Source organism: Canis lupus, chromosome 5, assembly GCF_048164855.1.
Source record: "Canis lupus baileyi chromosome 5, mCanLup2.hap1, whole genome shotgun sequence".
Lineage (NCBI taxonomy): Eukaryota > Metazoa > Chordata > Mammalia > Carnivora > Canidae > Canis > Canis lupus.
This window is the reverse complement of record NC_132842.1, coordinates 37,050,669-37,071,984: the sequence shown is the minus strand read 5'-3', so window position 1 is coordinate 37,071,984 and position 21,316 is coordinate 37,050,669. Positions and strand designations below refer to the sequence as shown.

The following is a 21,316-nucleotide window of genomic DNA, read 5'->3' as shown; positions in this document are numbered from 1 at the left end:
CTGTTTTGCTAATCTGAACTTGACTAGATATCTCCAATTTAGTGACATTATTTCTGAATTATAGAGCAACTTATGAAACGAGTAAATCTTGAAAAATATAACCCACAGAGTAAACACTAAGAACACAAAAAGATGATTAGTTACAGAAATAAGAGAAACTAGTAGAATATTAAAGAAGACACAAAAGTGGAACTCACCTGTGTGAAAGTCTCAGGATGCGCAGTCAAATCATGCCCATCCTGAAGTGGAATTAAGGCCCCAGATGAATCATTGCAGAGTAGTATATCTTGTCCTGAACTCAACTGCTCGTTACATTTCAGAAAATTAAACTCTGTCTTTCCAGTATGGGCAACGCACAAATTGTAGGAATAGGGCAAAGTCCCTTCGCTACAGTTGGGAGGAACCACAGGTCCGGACTTGACACACAGACCAGGCCGAAGGCAGCCCCAGGTGGTGGAGCTGGAGGAGCGTCGCAGGCGCAGGGCAACCGCCAGAATCACCGCGAGGAGGAAGAGCACGGAGATCAAGGCCAAAGCCACCACCAGGTAGAACTGCAGCTCAGCCTGGGGATCAGCGGGCGCCTGGCGCTCGCTGACGTCTGGCAGCGCCTCCTGCAAGCTGTCAGCGAAAACCAGGAGCAGCGTGGCTGTGGCCGAGAGGGGCGGCTGTCCCCCATCCCGCACAGCGACCAGCAGGCGCTGGCGGGCCGCGTCCCTGTCGCCCAAAGCACGCGCCGTGCGCACCTCGCCCGTGCGCAGCCCCAGGCTGAAGAGTCCCGGCTCGCTGGCCTGCAGCACGTGGTATGACAGCCAGGCATTGTGTCCCGAGTCGGCGTCCACCGCCACCACCTTGGTGACCAGGTAGCCGGGCTGCGCGGCGCGCGGCACCGTGTCGAAGAGCGCCGAGCCGTCGGGCCCCAGCGCCGGGTACAGCACCCGCGGCGCGTTGTCGTTGCGGTCGCCCACCAACACGCGCAGGCTCACGTTGGCGCTGAGCGCGGGCGAGCCCTGGTCGCGGGCCTGCAGGGTCAGCTCGAAGGCGCGCAGCTGCTCGTGGTCGAAGGCGCGCTGCGCGAACACCACGCCGCTCTGCGCGCTCACCGACACGTAGGACGCCAGCGCCCGTGGCTCCAGGTCGCTGGCCACGATGGAGTAGGAGACGCGGCCGTTGGGTCCCAGGTCGGGGTCGGAGGCGCTGACTTGGGCGATGGAGGCTCCAGGAGGGTTGTTTTCGGCCACGTGGACCACGTAGGAGGCCTGCTGGAAAACTGGCGCGTTGTCGTTGACATCCGCAATGTGCAGAGTGATGCTTATACTAGAAGAGAGGGGCGGCTTTCCCCTGTCGGTGGCTGTGATGGTGACATTGTACTGGGGACTGTGCTCTCGATCTAAGGCTCCATCTGTAACCAGCTTGTAGTAATTATTAGATGAAGAATGAATCTTAAATGGAATATCTCTACTTAAATTACATGTGACTTCTCCATTTTCCCCAGAATCCTGGTCCTGTGTTTTGAAGAGAGCCACGACCATTCCTGGAAGAGAATCCTCCAAAATTTCATCAGAGAGAGAAGTGATGATTATTTCCGGGTCATTATCGTTTTCATCTAGGATTTCTATGATTACTTTACATTGGGTAGAGAGACCACCTCCATCCCTTGCCTCCACTTCCATGGTGTATCTTTCTGTATCTTCAAAATCCAATGGCTGGTTATTCTTAATCGTACCTGTTTTCTCATCCAGTGAGAACATGTGCCTTGTACTCTGAGCAGTGCTCCTGAAATAGTAGTTTACTTCTGCATTGATGCCCTCATCTTTGTCAGTGGCTGTCACCTGCAACACAGAGGATCCGGGGGGCAGATTCTCACTAACACTGATAGTATATTCATTTTTGCTAAACACTGGGAAGTTATCATTGGCATCCCTGACAAAGATTTCTATTGCAGTGGTGGCACTTTTTGATGGGTTCCCCCCATCCAAGGCAGTCAGTATCAAGCGATGAGAACGCTGTTCTTCACGGTCTAGGAGCTTCTCCAAAGATAACTCTGGGTATTTACCACCATCAGAATTAACTCTAACCATTAATGAGAAATAAGGGTTAGGATTTATCTGATAATCTTTAACTGAGTTCGTGTTTATATCGGGGTCAGTGGCAGGGTCAAGAGATATTCGTGCACCTTCGGATACAGATTCACTGATTTCAAAGTTTATTTCATCTTTATGGAATTGAGGGGCATGGTCGTTAATATCCTCAACAACCACAATGATATGAAAAATATTTAAAGGATTTTCCACCACGGCTTCCAACTGCAACTCACATCTTCTTCTCTCTTTGCATATCTGCTCACGGTCTATTCGGTCTTTCACAAGTAAGTCCCCACTCTCTGCGTCTACGTAGAAAAGCAGCTTCTCCGCACTAACTCGCAGCTTCCGAGCCGACACATCCAGGACGCTGAGCCCAAGATCCTTGGCGAGGTTCCCCACCACCGAGCCCTTGGCTAGTTCCTCGGGAATCGAGTAGCGGATGGGCTCGCAGATCGCGGGGTAGAACAAAGGTAGCAGGAAGGGAAACAGTACTTGCCGCCTGCCGGCTGGCCGCCTCCGAACACAGCTCCCTCCCATTGCGTGCTCTAGTTCTCGCTGGGTCCCAGTCTTTCCGGAAAGCTGAAGAAACTGCAATCCGCGGCGTCACTAGAAGAACATTCCGCCCATGACAGGCGGCGCTGGGAATTCGTGGATGTTGGGCAGTCTGCGCGGCCCGGAGTCTCAGTGTGTGAGCGGGTTTCCTTCCGTATGTGTTGGTGACTGCGCAGGAAAGCCCAGGCTGGAGACTGAGGAATCCCGAACGACTGCGCTTGCCCTGTACTGGCCGACAGCGGCGCCCAGAGGCCCCGTGTGGAACCGCAGTCTGGTTCCTCGAATCCAATTTTTCTCTAGAATATCTCTAGAATATTTATATAGCTCTTCGAAATTCCTATATATTTCTATATAGGCCCTATACTCTGAGAAGTGCTCCTGATGTAATATTTTACTTCTGCATTGGCCTACTTATCCCAGTAAGTGGCTTTACTGCAACACCGGTGAGCTGGGAGCTGATTGTATATAGAGAGAAATAGAGAAATGTATACGAAAGAAATATGTGTGTGTGCAGAGAGAGAGGATATGTATATATTGCTCTTTGAAAATGCACTTATATAATAGCTCCAAATTTTAGTTTTACTGAAGTATTACAGCATATATACTTAGTTTTTTTTTTAAAAAAAAGATTTTATTGACTCATGAAAGACACAGAGAGAGGCAGAGACACAGGCAGAGGAAGAAGCAGGCTCCCTGAAGGGAGCCCAATGCAAGACTCTATCCCAGGACCCCAGGATCACAACCCCAGTCAAAGGCACTCAACCACTGAGCCACCCAGGTGCCCCTATATAGTTTTTAAAAGAAATTTATTATGGAAAAAATTTCAAACTTATACAAAAGTAGGGAGTATTATTATTGAATCTTCGCATATTTGTCACCCAACAGCAATAATGATCAATACAAGGCCATCTTCATTTAAAATATATAGTAAGTCCTCATTATTTTGAAGCAAATCCAAGATATTTTAATTCTTCTTTTAAGATGAAACATTAAGATAAGCAATGATTTTATCTTTAAGCCTATTTTGTTATATAAATCGTGACCAATGTAAAAGTCCTATCTTGTTTGAGAAAAGTAAAATTCAGCATTTTACACTCTGCCCAGTTATCCGTGCAGTGAGCTTGCAAATGGTATTATTAATGGTAGAGAATAGTAGTTACATCATGATATACAAGCCATCATCAATATCTGTTCTTTTTCCCACATTAACGCATATTTAATATTTATGAATACTAAGTCCCAATGGTTACTCCCCAGGACAGAAATGTCAAGTAATGGTTTCCCAACATCACAGTCAAAAATATGACCCGCATGCTTTAGTTTTTTCTTACTAGCTTAGGATTAGAGTATTTGAAATAATTATAATGTCTGTATGTCATAATAGTTTTCCAGACTTTTTAACCCTATACCCAGCATGTTTAGAATAGAATTTTGAGTCAACTTCAAAGCTTATTTTTAAAGTCTCATGGAGGGGGGCCTGGGTGGCTTAGTTGGTTAAGCCTCTGACTCTTGATTTTGCTCAGGTCATGATCTCTGCATCTTGATATCCAGCCCCCCTTCAGGCTCCTGAGTGGAGAGTCTGCTTAAGATTCTCTCCCCCTCTGTCTGCTCCACCCCCTTTCACTCTCAAAAAATTAATAAAAAATAAAGACTGCTGGAATGTCTTTTATTACTTAAAATGACACTATGTTTAAAATCAAATACTGTTTTCCTTATAGCTAAAAGCTAATAAAATATTTTTAGAACTTTTCCCGGCAGTTCCTGAAAATATTTTCCTAAACTGTCTCCCTTATCCAGATTTATTTCTAGCCTGTAGGTTGGAGAATTGAGCCATAAGAAAACAGGTAATTGAGGAATAATGTTCATCTCCGTTGGTTTTTCCTCTTGGTGTTCATTCTCAGAAACGCCTCTAAGTGAAGTATCATTCTTCCTTCAGAAATTATCTTTAAATTCAAACAACCTCTACAAATATGTGATCTGAAAAACAAAACCTCAAAGGCGTATTGTCCTATCAGAGAAACAGAAAAGCAAAAAAAGTCTGGGCTTCCACTTTCTTCAAGAAGAATGGATGTGTTTTCTCACTAATGTGCCTTTACAAAATCAGTATGAGCTGTAGTTATGTTTCAGCGGTATGTAAGAGTTTCAAAGATATGTAAGAAGTTCACAATGGGACCACTAAAGATAACAACAATAGTAAATTTTGGGGATGGAAAACTACCCTACCCCTAAGAATTAATAGTAAACTGATAACCAACCAAGCAACCCCACCCAAATAGCCCATTTCAATGCTCAGTAATAGGAGTAGTCCCATGAAAAAGGTTTCCATTGACCCTCGATTAATTTAATTATGAGAAAGTGAAAATTTTGTCAGTGATATAACCAATAAATGCCTCCTATAGATGTTAGAGGAAAAATTAGGCCCAGTGAAAACTGTGTGAAATATGTTAACACACATGTATGTGTTAATCTTATATTAATGGTGTATCATGCCTTAAGTGCAAAACTTGAAGAGAAAACCAATTATAATAGAAAATAAAGGAAAAATGGAACTTACTGATACCAAAGAGGTGTCTTCTATAGGAAACTTAGAATCATCTGAAACATATAAAAGGTCATTTTTCTTCCAGCCCTCTGGCTGATCAGCATGTTGTCATACTTGGGCTGGGGAAAGATCACGTGACTCTCCCAGGAGTCCACCATGAATGAAGCTTCCTGGGAATAAGTCGGCAGAAAAGCCAGTACCCGGTCCATACACACAAAGTGAGAAGAAAGCGCACCAGCCAATCCAACTCCCAAAGCGTGGAATAGATGTGAGGTGTGCCAGCGCCACAACCTGAGTGCCAGCAACACAATGACAAAGGTGAGGAAGAGCCAGGAGATTGCAGGCACTGCCACCACTAAGTATAAAGTGAGATCTGAGGTCTCTGGGTGTGCAGAGACCTCCAGACTGTTAAAGTCAGCCAGCACATCTGGAATGTTAGCCAAGGTCACAGTGAGTGTGATAGTGGGTGAGAGAGGGGGATGACCTACCACCAGGTTCTGCTGGAGCCTGTCTCTGTCCAGAAGGCCCTGTACCTCAAAGAGCCCAAGTTCACTGGCCTTGAGCAGGTGGTACGACAGCCAGGCATTCTGACCTGAGTCTCTTTCTACAGCCACCACCTTGGTTACCAGGTAGCCAGGTTCTGGATACTGGAATGTCAGCTCCACACTGGTGGTACCATCAGTGGCGGAGAGTGAGGTACAGGATCTTTGGTGCATTGTCCAGCACAAACAAGTTCAGCGACACGTTGCTGCTAATGGTGGGTTCCCCCTGTGGCTTGCCCTCACTTGCATTTAAAGATCATGAAACAGCTCAAAGGTGAAGGAGTGCAGCATGTATATCATGCCAGTGTCGGAGTTGATGCAGATATAGGAAGAAAGATGCGATACTTGGATAGTGTCCTCAGCCAAGGTGTAAATAACACCAGGGTGTTCTCATTGCTGTCAGTGTCATGGGATGTCACCAAGAAGATGAAGATGCCTCTAAGGTTGTTTGCAGGGAGACATCAGTCTGTCTCCTCATACTTAGTCGTAGGAGTTTCCAGAGAAGGAAGGTGGGCTATCCTTGATGCTGAAGGTGTATGTTGATGTAAATTTCTATGGACAAGGGCGAGTCCTCTGTCTGTTGCAGTTACTGTGATGTGATATTCAGAAGGCTTTTCCCCCCTCTGTTAAGAATGTGCACTGTCAACAATCTATAATAATCTATTAAATTTCCTAATTGAAAGAGTAAATTATGAGGTGTGTGTGTAACAGACAACTTGACCATTCTTCCCAGAGTCTCGGTCATGCAAATTCAAGAAGGCAATTACTGTCCTAGGAAGAGTATTTTCCAAGACTGGACTAAACAGAGATGTAATGATCACTTCCAGTCTATTGTCCTTTACATCTTCCACTAAAATGAGTATTCTGGTCCTCCCCAAAAGTGCCGCTCCATCTTCAGCTTGTATTTCCATTTCATAAAATGCACATTCTGGGATGCCTGGGTGGCTCAGCGGTTGAGCGTCTGCCTTTGGACCAGGGCGTGATCCTGGAGTCCTGGGATCGAGTTCTACATCAGGCTCCTGCATGGAGCCTGCTTCTCTCTCTGCCTACGTCTCTGTCTCTGTCTCTCTCTCTGTGTCTCTCATGAATAAATAAGTATTTTTTTAAAAAAATAAAATGCACATTCTTCATAGTCTAGATCCCCTGCTGTTGATATTTCCCCAGTATTTTCATTAAGCTGGAATAACGGAGATTGTTTTTCACTAATTTTCCAGAATCTGTAGACCACTTCTCCGTTGGCTCCCTCATCTGGGTCGCTGGCGCTCACAGCAAGCAGCCCGGGGGCACGTTCTCTGGAACTTTCGGTAAATCGGTAGAGTAAAAACCGGGGCATTGTCGTTTGTAGCCAACACCTTCACGTGGATGTGCACGGTGTTGGATGGAGCAACGCGGGTCACCACCGTCAGCGGCGCTGAGGACCAGGTGGTGAACAGCCTCTTCCTCGCGGTCCAGGGCCTACTCCAGTACCAGCTCTGGGTGTAGAGTTCCATCCTCTCCAGTTTGCACGTCCAGGGAGAAGTGGCGATTGGGGCTGAACTGGTAGCTCTATAAGGAATTCATGCCCACATCCGGGTCAACAGCCTCGGGGAGGGGATGTGTTCCACGCACAGTGATTTCATTAATTTTCATTTCCAGTTCTCAGCCTGGAATTGTGGCGCACTGTCGTTTATAGCAGTCACTTCTACTTCTATTCCGTAATGTTTTTTTTTTTTTTTTTTATTCCGTAATGTTTTACTCCGTCTTCCACCTGGACTTCAAAGTTCACCAGGCACCGCGCGCTCCGAGCGCGGAGCTCCTCCCGGTCTATCCTGTCCGCGGTGATCAAGCTGCTGCTTCCTGAAAATCTGTGTCCTACTCCTGGAGAGGATGCGGACTCCGCGCTCCGCCAGCTCCCGGGGCTCCAGCCCCAGATCATTGGAGATGTCCCTACACGATATAGTCGTTTTCTGTCTCTTCAGGCACCGAATAGCAGATCTGGCTGGCTCTGATCTCCCACAGCCTGTCCAGGAAAAGGCACAGCAGAACCAGTCCTTAGTGGGGCGGGAGACTCAGTGGAGTGGCCATCGTTGCTTCATTATGTATTTTTTTTTCCAGAAAGCTTTCTGTGCAAATTGACTCCTTTTTTTCCTTCTGCAAATTACGATGATCTTTTTTTCTTAGGAGAAACCAAAGATCCGCAAGTTAAGAGGGTGAGTTTTGTTGCAGCTTTTGCTGCGATTCAAAGCATCTGTGAAGCTTTGCGTAGCTGTAGATCGTAACTTCCGGAAATGAGAGAGCTCATTTAGCTTTTCTTAGAGCTGGCGAACAGCGGCGCTTAGAGTCCTAATCTGTCACTACACCCACTGAGATGATGATTATAGATGACTAAAAAAGAAAATATTTTTCTAACCATGATTGTGGACTTGTCTGTTTCTTGCATTCTCACTTCAAAAGCAAATACCATTTCTGGATATGTTAGTTGAAAATGAAGTAGAATGAAGCTTCTAATAATACACGTTAAGTCGCCATTTCTTTCTTTTTTTTTAAAGATTTTTAAAAATTTATTCATGAGAGACACAGAGAGAGAGAGAGGCAGACACAGGCAGAGGGAGAAGGAGGCTCCATGCAGGGAGCCTGACGTGGGACTCGATCCCAGGACTCCAGGATCACACCCTGGGTGGAAGGCAAGCACAAAACCTGCTGAGCCACCCAGGGATCTCCTCTTTTTTTAAGGAGGCTCCACGCCCAGCACAGAGCTGAATGTAGGCCTTGAATTTAGGACCCTGAGATCAAGACCCGAGCTGAGAGCAAGAGTCAGAGGTTTAACCGACTGAGCCACCTGGGTCCCCTCAACATTTTTTCTTAATATCAGATTAACTTACTCTGTAGAATTTTTTTTCTTCGTGGTAGAATTTTGCTCTCATTTTATATATGTAAATTATTCTAATTTCCTTTTTATAATGCTTCAAAATTTTTCTAAATGTCATTTTTCTGAAGTAACTAAGATGTGCAATCCTCTGGAAATACATTCATATTTTTCTTAGTTTTATACATTATACATACATTACATAAGTTATATTGAGTGAATATATGGACTATTTACTTTGAAATTGTTTTATAAGGTTAATTTATTCAGATAGTAAATTTGCTGGATTAAAGTTTCCTTAAAATTTCATTCACCAAAATAATTTTAATTAGGCAAGAGTAATAGATTTTCTTACCTAATATTGATAAAGTTTGAAATAATTATTTTTAAGTTACATATTTGTGGATGTTAAACATTTATGGTATTTCAAAAAATTTTTTAGTTTTCTATGAGAATACATAATGCATACACAGTCTATGGCATTTGGAATATTCAAATAAACACACAGTGAAAAGCAAGTTTCCATTTCAATCCTTCCATAAAGAAATTATGCAATTTTAAAGTAGTCTTAAACTTCTTATTTTAAAGGTCATTTAAGGGGATGCCTGGATGGCTCAGTGGTGGTTTAGCGCCTGCCTTTGGCCCAGGGCGCGATCCTGGAGTCCTGAGATCGAGTCCCACGTCAGGCTCCCGGCACGGAGTCTGCTTCTCCCTCCTCCTGTGTCTCTGCCTCTCTCTCTCTCTCATAAATAAATAAATAAATAAATATTTAAAAAATAAAGGTCATTTAAATCTCTGTAATAATTAGAGAGAAAAAGAGGACCAGATGTAGAACACATTACTATCACTACAAAGCAATAAGTGTGATTACAAGAAATTCTTTCAGAGGAACCTGGCTGGCTCCAATAGTTGAACATGTGACTCTTGATTTCAGGGTGGTGAAATGAAGCCCCACACCAGACATAGAGCTTATATTAAAAAAATTCTTTCAGCAGTTTGTAAAGATACCATTTATTGAAGCAACTGATAAGAAAGACTACGTAGAAGACCTATTCTTAAGAAATGATAACTTAGGGATGCCTGGGTGGCTGGCTCAGCTGTTGAGCATCTGGCCTTTGGCTCAGGGTGTGATCCTGGAGTTCTGGGATCCAGTCCCATATCCGGCTCCTTGCATGGAGCCTGCTTCTTCTGTCTCTGCCTCTCTCTGAGTCTCTCATGAATAAATAAAATCTTAAAAAAAAGAAATGGTAACTTAGAGCCTAAAATTAGTTTTTTTTGTCATAAAATGGAAAATTCAGGATTCTCCTTCCCTCCTACAGATACAAGGATGAGAAAACCTCTACTCACTAATGTTTAGAGTTCCAAATAATAAGACAAATCCAGTGACTTTCCCAACGTCTTCCAAAAATATAGGTCAGGAATGACAGCAAGTGATAGAGGCAAGGGCATTTCCTTTTTTTTTTTTTTTTTTTTTTTTTTTTTTGCCAAGTGTCTATTAACTATAACAGAAAGAGGAAGATTTTTTTTAAGAGGAGGATTTTAAATTCAAGAAAATTTGAAGGAATTTAGATAGTGATTGCATCTTCTGATGAGTTCACTGAGTCTCCCTCTCCCTCTCCCCTACTAAACTATTTTCTTACAATTTTAAAGTATTCAACAGTCATGACTAGGTAGATATAAGGAACTACATATGCGAAATAAACATTTTAAAAGATGGAAGCTATACTATGGAAAGAAGATGGCTAGTAGTAGTTTCTTTGCTTTAAAGGATGAATTAAATGATCACCTACTTTAAATTTAATGTTTACTTATATGTAAAAAAATTCACGTTAAGTGAGGCAAAGAGTGGGTAAATTTTATTACCTACAAAAAATGTGAAATTGATATAATGCTTTTGCTGTGATGCAAGGAGCACGCTCTCACTACTTTGTAAATATGAACTTGTGTTATAACTGTATTATATGTCACATAACTACTCCCAACTCACCAATATCCTTAAGGAATGGAAATACAGCTTTCTGATGGGCTATAATATCTTTAAGAAAACTCACTACTCTTAGAAATGCAATATATTTCCATATAAATATGAAAAATTTGATAGATGACAAGAAGATACTTAAATAGAACTCACCGAGGTTAGAGTTTCAGGATGGGAAGTCGACTCATTGGTATTATAAAGTGGAAATAAGGCCCCAGATGAATCACTGCAGAGTAGTATATCTTGTCCTGAACTCAACTGCTCGTTACATTTCAGAAAATTAAACTCTGTCTTTCCAGTATGGGCAACGCACAAATTGTAGGAATAAGGCAAAGTCCCTTCGCTACAGTTGGGAGGAACCACAGGTCCGGACTTGACACACAGACCAGGCCGAAGGCAGCCCCAGGTGGTGGAGCTGGAGGAGCGTCGCAGGCGCAGGGCAACCGCCAGAATCACCGCGAGGAGGAAGAGCACGGAGATCAAGGCCAAAGCCACCACCAGGTAGAACTGCAGCTCAGCCTGGGGATCAGCGGGCGCCTGGCGCTCGCTGACGTCTGGCAGCGCCTCCTGCAAGCTGTCAGCGAAAACCAGGAGCAGCGTGGCTGTGGCCGAGAGGGGCGGCTGTCCCCCATCCCGCACAGCGACCAGCAGGCGCTGGCGGGCCGCGTCCCTGTCGCCCAAAGCACGCGCCGTGCGCACCTCGCCCGTGCGCAGCCCCAGGCTGAAGAGTCCCGGCTCGCTGGCCTGCAGCACGTGGTATGACAGCCAGGCATTGTGTCCCGAGTCGGCGTCCACCGCCACCACCTTGGTGACCAGGTAGCCGGGCTGCGCGGCGCGCGGCACCGTGTCGAAGAGCGCCGAGCCGTCGGGCCCCAGCGCCGGGTACAGCACCCGCGGCGCGTTGTCGTTGCGGTCGCCCACCAACACGCGCAGGCTCACGTTGGCGCTGAGCGCGGGCGAGCCCTGGTCGCGGGCCTGCAGGGTCAGCTCGAAGGCGCGCAGCTGCTCGTGGTCGAAGGCGCGCTGCGCGAACACCACGCCGCTCTGTGCGCTCACCGACACGTAGGACGCCAGCGCCCGTGGCTCCAGGTCGCTGGCCACGATGGAGTAGGAGACGCGGCCGTTGGGCCCCAGGTCGGGGTCGGAGGCGCTGACTTGGGCGATGGAGGCTCCAGGAGGGTTGTTTTCGGCCACGTGGACCACGTAGGAGGCCTGCTGGAAAACTGGCGCGTTGTCGTTGACATCCGCAATGTGCAGAGTGATGCTTATACTAGAAGAGAGGGGCGGCTTTCCCCTGTCGGTGGCTGTGATGGTGACATTGTACTCAGGGGTCTGTTCTCGGTCCAGAGTCCCGTCTATTACTAACTTATATGAATTTTTGGATGAAGAGGTAATCTGAAAAGGAACTTCACCCTCTAATCGACAATTAACCTCCCCATTCTCCCCGGAATCTTGATCATGTATCTTGATCAAAGCAATTAGCGTTCCTGGTGGTCCGTTTTCCAGAATCATTTCGGCTAGAGAATGGAATGTAACTTCTGGACTATTGTCATTTTCATCTTGAATGTTAATTTCTACCGTACATTGCGCAGCTAGTCCTCCACCATCCCTCCCTTCTACCACTATAGAATATTCCTTGGTTTCTTCGAAATCCAGCGTCCTTAGAGTTGTGATTTCCCCGGTCTTTGAATTCAGACTGAAGACTTGCCCTGTCCTGTAGAAGGAGTAAGTGATTTCAGAGTTGATGCCCTCATCTTGGTCAGTGGCTGACACCTGCAGCACTGCAGTCCCTGGGGGCACGTTTTCTGGAAGGCTTACTCTGTATATGTCCTGGTTGAAAACAGGGGGGTTATCATTGGCATCAGTGACCTGGATCTGGAGTTCAGTGGTGCCGCTGAGCGGCGGATCTCCACCATCCAAGGCAGTCAAAACTAGACAATGGTAACTCTGTTGTTCCCGGTCTAAACGTTTCTCCAGTGCCAGTTCTGGGTATTTACTGCCATCTAATTTATCCTTATTTATCAATGAGAAACGAGGGCTAAGAGAGAGTTTATAAATCTGAAGACCATTTAAGCCAATATCTGCATCTTCTGCTGCTTCTAATATAAACCGAGTGCCTGGCACAGTAGACTCACTTATTTGCAGATCAAAAGAAGTTTGGGTGAATTTTGGCGTGTGGTCATTAATATCTTCGACGTCCACACTCACGTGATAAAAGTTCAACGGATTTTCAGCAACAGCCTCAAATTCCAGAGTACAGGCTGACTTCTTCCCGCACATCTGCTCCCGGTCTAGCCTGCTGCTCACAAGTAACTCCCCGCTCTTGGCGCTCACGGTGAAGTAAGGCTTCTCCAAACTGATGCGCAGTTGTCGAGTCGGTAACTCGTGCACGCTGAGTCCCAAATCCTTGGCGAGGTTCCCCACCACCGAACCCTCGGGCATTTCCTCGGGAATCCGGTAGCGGATCTGCTCCGAGAGCGCCCAGCAGAACAAAGACAGCAGGAAGGGAAGGAGCACTGGCCACCTCTCAGCCCAGCCCCTCTCTCCAGCGCCGCTCCCCATCCCTGTTGCTCCGCTCAGGTTGCTCACCGGCCCGGAGACGCCGGATTACAAATGATCTCTGTGCCGCTGATGTCCGGAGCTCCGAAAAGGCTGTAAGTCCTGTGTGAGGGTCGGGGTTTCTTCTTTTCCAAAGGAGGAAGTGGTGTTAAAGGCTCGGGCTAGAGAGTCTGATAGGGAAAGTGCGCTGCGGCTGCGCGAGGAGATCGCCAGTGCCCAAGCTCTCCACTTTGGCCAACAGCGGCGCCCACAGTCCGCACTAGGAAACTGCAGCCTTGGATGCTTCAGTTTAACCAGCTACTGTAATTACAATCTAACTGAACAGCCTTGTTTTTATGTTAACATATTTAATATATTAAATTATAAAGCCTTCTTTAAGGTAGCTTTTGACATGTTTTCAAATTATTAGAAATATGTTGTTTTTTAGAAACCTACAGATACTAGTCCATCCATTTCCCCCTACTAGAAACATACATTGAACTTTTGCCTTGTGCTAATTAACTGCCCTTGTCAGTGGCAATATAAAAATGAATGACAGAGGCCTGACCTCAGAGAGTTTATCATCTACTGACTTCAAAAATTTATTTCTCCTTATTAAGTATGGAATGTGAGACAATTTTAATCTTCTTTCACTGGTTCCTAAATGTTTTCCCCAACATTTCTACACGATTGATGCTGTTTAATATCACATATATTAGAGAATACTAACACTGATGAAAATTATTCTGTATGGAACGCCTGGGTGGCTCAGTGGTTTAGTGCCTGCCTTTGGCCCAGGGCATGATTCTGGAGTCCTAGGATTGAGTCCCACATTGGGCTCCCTGCGTGGAGCCTGCTTCTCCCTCTGCCTGTGTGTGTCTCTGCCTCTCTCTCTGGGTCTCTCATGAATAAATAAATAAAATCTTTTTAAAAAAGAAAATTATTCTGTAAAGTTGTGCAATTTTATACATCTTCAAACATCTCTTTCTTCTGATAATATCAATCCTCTGTTTTAAAAATAATTTCTTTTTACTCTTTTAACTATCTAAGGAAGTATTCATTTAAAAAAAACCCTGTCCCTATGATGCAGCCAAGAGATGATTTACTCTACCTTCTTCTTCATGTCTCAAAATTACTTGGTTTACGTCATACCCAATGTATTACATTAGTTCATTCTTAAGTCACCAGGGAAATGTTTATCTATTATTCAATACAAAGTCACAAAAGAATTGTAGATCACATTACTTTCTTATCTATGTACCTATTTTGTCCGGAAGTAATAACTTTAGAATTGAGCTTATGGTAAGTTTATTCACATAAATTTCCTCGGCAAATGACATTTGTTCTAATTATTTTACTCCATTTGTTGAAATATTTAAACAATCAGTGAATGTTTTGAACAAGAGAAAAGGACTTTCCATCAGGGTAAATTTCCAAACACTTTTAAAATTGGCAAAGCGTTGGGCAGCCCGGGTGGCTCAGTGGTTTAGCGCCGCCTTCATCCCAGGATGTGATCCTGGAGACCCAGGATCAAGTCCCACATCAGGCTCCCGGCATGGAGTCTGCTTCTCCCTCTGCCAGTGTCCATTCCCCCCCCCCATGAATAAATAAATAAAATCTTAAAAATTAAAAATAGCATAGTGTCAATAATATAGTTATTCCCTCAAATATCTGTGCACACACACTACAGAAAACATGAAGTTAAATCCCACCCACAGTACATGCAAAATAGGAAGACACACTACAGAAAATATGAAGTTAAATCCCACCCACAGTACATGCAAAATAGGAAGAAACACTACACAATCCTTGGGAAGTAACCTTTTTATAACAAATGCTTTATTTTCATTCTCATGTGATGACAAATTAAGAGCACTATTAAAGCTGTAACAAGGAATACAGAAAACATATAATCCAGATGGAATTATTTTCTAATTGAGTTGATCAGCTTGTTTAGAATCTGTTTATATTAAACTTTTTCTTAAAACCAACATTCTCAAAATCTCTCACCATGAGAACACAGCACATTTCACATGGCTGCCCAATCAAAAGAACTCATTGGAACTTACTGAAAGTATGTTTTCTGTATTTTACATATTTTCTTACTTACTGAAAATATGTTTTCTGCATATTACAAAAGGATATTTTACTTCAAATATGATTTTGTTGTTTTTATTTTTGTTTCCTTGGGGGAGCTGGACATTTTAAACTTTAGATTCTATGTCCACTTTAGTATGAGCTCTTGGAGACCACTGACACATAAGGGAACCAGCCTCACCTACTATAGGGTTCCACCCTTTCAAATGTATTTGCATTTTGAAATATAATAAGTATTAAAAATTGAAAGGTACTGATGCAAACACAAGCCTCATAAAAGGGGACTGAAGTGAAGAAATCTTCAAAAGCCTAGAAAACCTTAGACCCTCAAGATCCAACCCTAAACAGAATCCTAAAATTGTGAGATGTAGTTTACTTTTACTAAGCTAATACAAGGATTTAAAAGTCTCCGCTATTTTTTCTGAGAAAAAAAATATATATAACTGAGAGAAAGCTTGAGCAGAAGTGCAGGGAGGGGCAGAGGGAAAGAACCTTCAAGCAGACTCCTCAATGAGCCAGGAGCCCTATCAAGACTTGATCCCATGACCCATGAGATCACTACCGAAGCAGAAACCAAGAGTCTGAGGCCCAACTGAGCCAAACACACAGGCGCCCCTATTTAATAATTTTTTTAAAGTAAGCTCTACACCCAAAGCTGGGCTAGAACTCACTACCCTGAGATCAAGAATCACATGCTCTACTGAATGAGCCAGCCAGGTGTCCCACATATGGATTTTAAAAAGTTGAGAGTTTAACATTTAAACAATGTGTCTGAGCCTTTATAAAGCAAAGGAAGCAAATTATCATGATTAGAACCTCAATTTTATAGTATCACCAATAAAACAAACCAAAAACTTTCTGTCATTTAAAAAAAATTTGAACTATCTCCAAGAACTGTGTTCTAAGAACATAAATTTATAAAAAAAATACAATTCTTTTGAGAATTAAACATGAACAAAGAACTGAACTCACCTGAACAGAAGTAGTTTCATCCTTACATTCATGAAGATCCACGCATGTTAACAAAGAATCATTTTTCTCACAGCTCTCCAGACTGATTAGTGTGTCCACATAGTTGGGCTGCGGGAAGATCACGTGACTCTCCCGCGAGCCCGCGGTCAGGGACACCTCGTGAGAATAGGTCTGCAGGAACGCCCGCACCCCGTCCACGCCCACAAACTGTGAGGCCGAGGCCGGCGCGCCCAGCAGCCCTCCTCCTGCAGCCTGGAGCAGACGCGACGCGTGCCAGCGCCTCAGCCTGAGCGCCAGCAGCACGATGACAAAGGCGAGGAAGACGCAGGAGACTGCGGCCACCGCCACCACCAGGTACAGCGTGAGATCGGAGTCGTCTGGGTCAGCTGAGGTCCTGATGCTGCCCAGGTCCGCCAAGATGTCGGGGATGCTGTCTGCCACAGCCACGGTGAGCGTGACGGTGGCCGAGAGAGGGGGCTGGCCGTGGTCCTGCACCGCCACCACCAGGCTCTGCTTGAGCGCGTCTCTGTCCAGCAGGGCCCGAGCTGTGCGCACCTCTCCCGTGTGCAGCCCCACCTCGAAGAGCCCAGGCTCGCTGGCCTTGAGCAGGTGGTAGGACAGCCAGGCATTCTGGCCTGAGTCTCTGTCCACTGCCACCACCTTGGTGACCAGGTAGCTGGGTTCTGCGGAGCGGGGCGCCAGCTCCACGCCTGTGGAACCATCAGTGGGGAGGGCAGGGTACAGGATCTCTGGTCTGTTGTCATTCTGGTCCAACACGAACACGGTCAGTGACACGTTGCTGCTAAGTGGAGGGTCCCCACTATCGCTGGCAGTCACCAGTAACTGCAAGTCTCGTATGTGCTCATAATCAAAGGAGCACAATGCATATAGGATGCCTGTGTCTGAGTCGATGGAGACATAGGAGGATAGAGGCCCCCCCATGATGATGTCCTCGGTCACAGAGTATGTGACCTGGGCGTTTTTGCCACTGTCGGGGTCGTAAGCCATCATAGTGAAGATGGAGGCACCTCTGGGGTTGTTCTCTGGGATATAGGCTGAATAGGAGACTTGAAGGAAGGTGGGTGGATTGTCATTGATATCTGCCACATAGAGAATGATGTAAGTTTCTGTAGATAGAGAAGGAGTTCCTAGATCTGAAGCCATCACTGTGATATTGTACATAGAAACCTTTTCTCGGTCCAGATATTTCCATGTCACCAATCTATAGTAATTATCTATTGATTTTTCTAATTGAAAAGGTAAATTATGAGGTGTGTAACAGACAACTTGACCATTCTTCCCAGAGTCTCGGTCATGCACATTCAAGAAGGCAATTACTGTCCCAGGAAGACTATTTTCCAAGACTGGGCTAAACAGAGATGTAATGATCACTTCTGGTCTATTGTCATTTACATCTTCCACTGAAATGAGTACTCTGGTCCTCCCCAAAAGTGCCCCTACATCTTCAGCTTGTATTTCCATTTCATAAAATGCACATTCTTCATAGTCTAGATCCCCTGCTGTTGATATTTCCCCAGTATTTTCATTAAGCTGGAATAACGGAGATTGTTTTTCACTAATTTTCCAGAATCTGTAGACCACTTCTCCGTTGGCTCCCTCATCTGGGTCGCTGGCGCTCACAGTAAGCAGCCGGGTGCCCAGGGGCACGTTCTCTGGGACTTTCACTCGGTAAACCGGTAGAGTAAAAACCGGGGCATTGTCGTTTGTATCCAACACCGTCACGTGGATATGCATGGTGCTGGAGCGACGCGGGTCACCGCCGTCAGAGGCGCTGAGGACCAGGTGGTGAACAGCCTCTTCCTCGCGGTCCAGGGCCTGCTCCAGCACCAGCTCTGGGTGTAGAGTTCCATCCTCTCCAGTTTGCACGTCCAGGGAGAAGTGGCGATTGGGGCTGAGCTGGTAGCTCTGTAAGGAATTCATGCCCACATCCGGGTCAACAGCCTCTGGGAGGGGATAACGTGTTCCAGGTGCAGCGATTTCATTAATTTTCATTTCCACATTTTCGACCTGGAATTTTGGGTTATTATCATTGATATCAGTGATTTCTATTTCTATCCTGAAAAGTTTTCCTTTGCCTTCAGCCAAGATGTTGATATGTACTAAACACCGCGCATTCTGAGCACAGAGCTCCTCCCGGTCTATCCTCTCCGCTGTGAGCAAGCTGCCAGTTTTCTGGTGCAGAGCAAAAAGCTGTGTCCTACCTCTGGAGACGATGCGGACTCCGTGCTTCACGAGCTCGTGTGACTCCAGATTCAGGTCCTTGGAGATGTTACCCACAAAGGATCCTTTGTCGCTCTCTTCTGGCACTGAATAGTGGATCTGTCCTCTCCCCATTTCCCCCAGCGTGCCCAGGAGCGCGCACAGCAGGACCAGGTTGCCGCGTCTCTGGTAATTTTTTGGAGCAGCCATTATTCTTTTACTACTGAATCCACTCAGAATCCTCATTGGGCATATGTGTCGTGTTTACCTTTTTGCTGATGCTATGAAGATCATCTTATAGAAAACTAGAGTGTCTCAGATGTAGGGAGAGAGTTTCCGCAGCCCTGCAGTTGGTTTGTGGGATCTGTGGGTCTTTGCGAAATGGGAGCGCTTAGTAACCGGATGGCATTTTGTTACATTGATCTCCAAGTAGGTGAACAGCGGCGCTTAGAGTCCTAAGCAGTTACTGCACCCACTTAGAAATGTAATAATATGCGCTAGGTTATTGAGAGAAAAAAAAAATACTACTTGCCTTTTATAGTATGTTTTGAATTTATTTAGTTTGTTTCTGAATTCAGATTTTAAAAGTCATTGCCAAGAAGCATGAGATTAAGTAGGATTAAAGTTTTATATAGTATTATTAAATGATCCCCCAAAATTTATGGGTGAATCTCACATTACTCAAATTTCTGGAATACATTTACTTTTTTTTAAAAAAGATTTTATTTATTTATTCATGAGACACAGAGAGAGAGAGAGAGAGAGGCAGAGACACAGGTAGAGGGAGAAGCAGGCTCCATGCAGGGAGCCCCATGTGGGACTTGATCCTGGGATTCCAGGATCAGTCCTGGGCCAAAGGCAGGCGCTAAACCGCTGAGTCACCCAGGAATCCCCAATTTACTCAAAATGTAAATCATTAAATTTCATTTCTTACTATGCTCTAAGATTTATTGTAAATCTATTCTTAACTAAGGACTCCAGTTGTCACTGGAAGTAAATTCATTTTTAGACTAAAGTAGAGCTATTGAAAATGATTGACTCAGAAGATATTGTACTTGATGTAAACCAATTAATCATTATAGTAATCTTTTAGAGCTGTTGATTTCTAAGTTTCTTTTTAAAATGCCATTTTAATTACATATTGATTGTTTTCAAATTAATATTGTGAAATTTTAACAGGATAAATGCTTTTACTTTCAATGTTCATGAGATTATATTATTTTACTTTATTTATTTATTTATTTATTTATTTATTTATTTATTTATAATCTCTATACCCAAGGTGGGGCTCAAACTCAACCCCAAAATGAAGAATCCAGTGCTATACCAACTGAGCCAGCCAGGCACCCTTGTTTTGTTTTAAGATTTTATTGTATTGTATTGTATTGTATTGTATTTCAGAGAGACTGTGAGTGGTGGGAGGAGCAGAGGGAGGAGGAGAGGGACAAGCAGACTCTTCAAGATGCACAGAGCCCATGTGGGGTTTGATCCCAAGATCCTGAGATATTGACCTGAGTTGAAGGCAGAGGTTTAACTGACGAAGCCACCCAGGCACTCCATTATTTAAATAATGTATTTTTTCTATTTGAATAGGAAATATTTTTGAAATACAAATGAATACACAAGGAAAAGCAAATCTCCATCTTACTCTTCTACAATGAGGGATGTTTACATTTTTAAACCGACTTAACTAACTCCTTAAGAAAGATCTATTTTAAAGTTAATTTTATTATTTTTATTTTTGTATATTTTTTGCTGAAGTTTGATTTACATATTTTTGTATATTTTTATTGGATCTAAAGTTAATTTTATCTTAATTAGTATTTTGATAAAGAGAACCACAAAAACAGAACACATAATTATCACCAAGCAGTCAAAAAGTGTGGGTACAAAAAAAATTGGCTTTTTTCTTCAGTAGTTTGTGAAGTGGCCAGTAACTGAGTGGTTACTAACAGAAATCTAGCAAAGATGAAAACTTTTTAATTATATTAAAAAGTTAAATTATATTAAAAAGTATTATAATATATATTTGTATGCACATCACATTGGCAATTTTGTCTAAGATTTGAAGAACTGAAGACTCTATTTTTCTCCTAGAGATAAGAGAATGACTAGAAGACCTCTGACTATATTAAGGCTGCAAAATAGTTTAAAATTATATAGGGTTGTGTATGAAAACCTATGCTGTTTATGTAAAAGAAAGTATGTTTATCTTCTGGTGAGCATAATGGTCTTACTAGTGAGTAAAATGCTTTTAAACATACACACCATTGCAATGTATCCATCTACATAAACCCAGGTTAAGATATTTAGGAGGCTTTGAAACAAAAGGAAAAAAATATAGGAAGCAAAACAACAGTTAAATCAGTTAAGAAAAATGTCTAATTTTAGCTTGTTTGTTTTAAAGGGTTACTTAAATGACTGCCCACTTTTACACTTAAAGAATGTCCAGCCATATATATATATATATATACACACATAATAATAGGAAGAAAAAAATAGGAAGAAATCTCATTAGCTTTTGGAGGATAGTCTCTAACACTGTTTCCCTTCATAGATAAAACCACCCTCTCACTGCTTTGTAGATCTGAGCCAGGTAAGACATTCCTAAAAGAGACGTAACTGCTCCTGCTTCAACTTCCCTTGAAGAATAGTATGACAGACTTCTGACTTTTTAGAGAAACTTTTAGATTTACAAATTGTGTATTTTCCTATGAATATAAAACAATTGGATAGATCATAAGAAGCAGGTTATGCTTAAAAGAAAACTCACCGTATGGGAGGTTGACTCACTGGATTTGCAAAGTGGAAATAAGGCCCCAGATGAATCATCAGAATGTATGTCTTGTTCTGAACTCAACTGCTCATTACATTTCAGAAAATTAAACTCTGTCTTTCCAGTATGGGCAACACACAAATTGTAGGAATAAGGCAAAGTCCCTTCGCTGT

General features: G+C 43.8%; 1 protein-coding gene across 14 annotated transcripts in view; it reads right to left on the bottom strand.

The window, feature by feature from the left end:
• Positions 1 to 21,316, bottom strand: part of LOC140633534 (protocadherin gamma-C5) — a 193,312-nt gene that overhangs the window by 90,260 nt on the left and 81,736 nt on the right. Inside the window, exons 1-2 of one of the 14 annotated variants that reach the window (XM_072826225.1) lie at positions 10,694 to 13,849; positions 7,418 to 7,872 (exon numbers count right to left, since the gene is read on the bottom strand). The exons of 11 other annotated variants lie outside the window; for them this stretch is intronic. In XM_072826225.1, the coding sequence (XP_072682326.1) occupies positions 7,855 to 7,872; positions 10,694 to 13,102 (2,427 nt within the window). In that variant the 5' untranslated portion in view covers positions 13,103 to 13,849 and the 3' untranslated portion in view covers positions 7,418 to 7,854. Of the gene's footprint in view, positions 1 to 7,417; positions 7,873 to 10,693; positions 13,850 to 16,147; positions 18,756 to 21,316 lie in introns of those variants that run through there. 2 more of the 14 variants (XM_072826208.1, XM_072826221.1) reach the window with 2 other exon arrangements.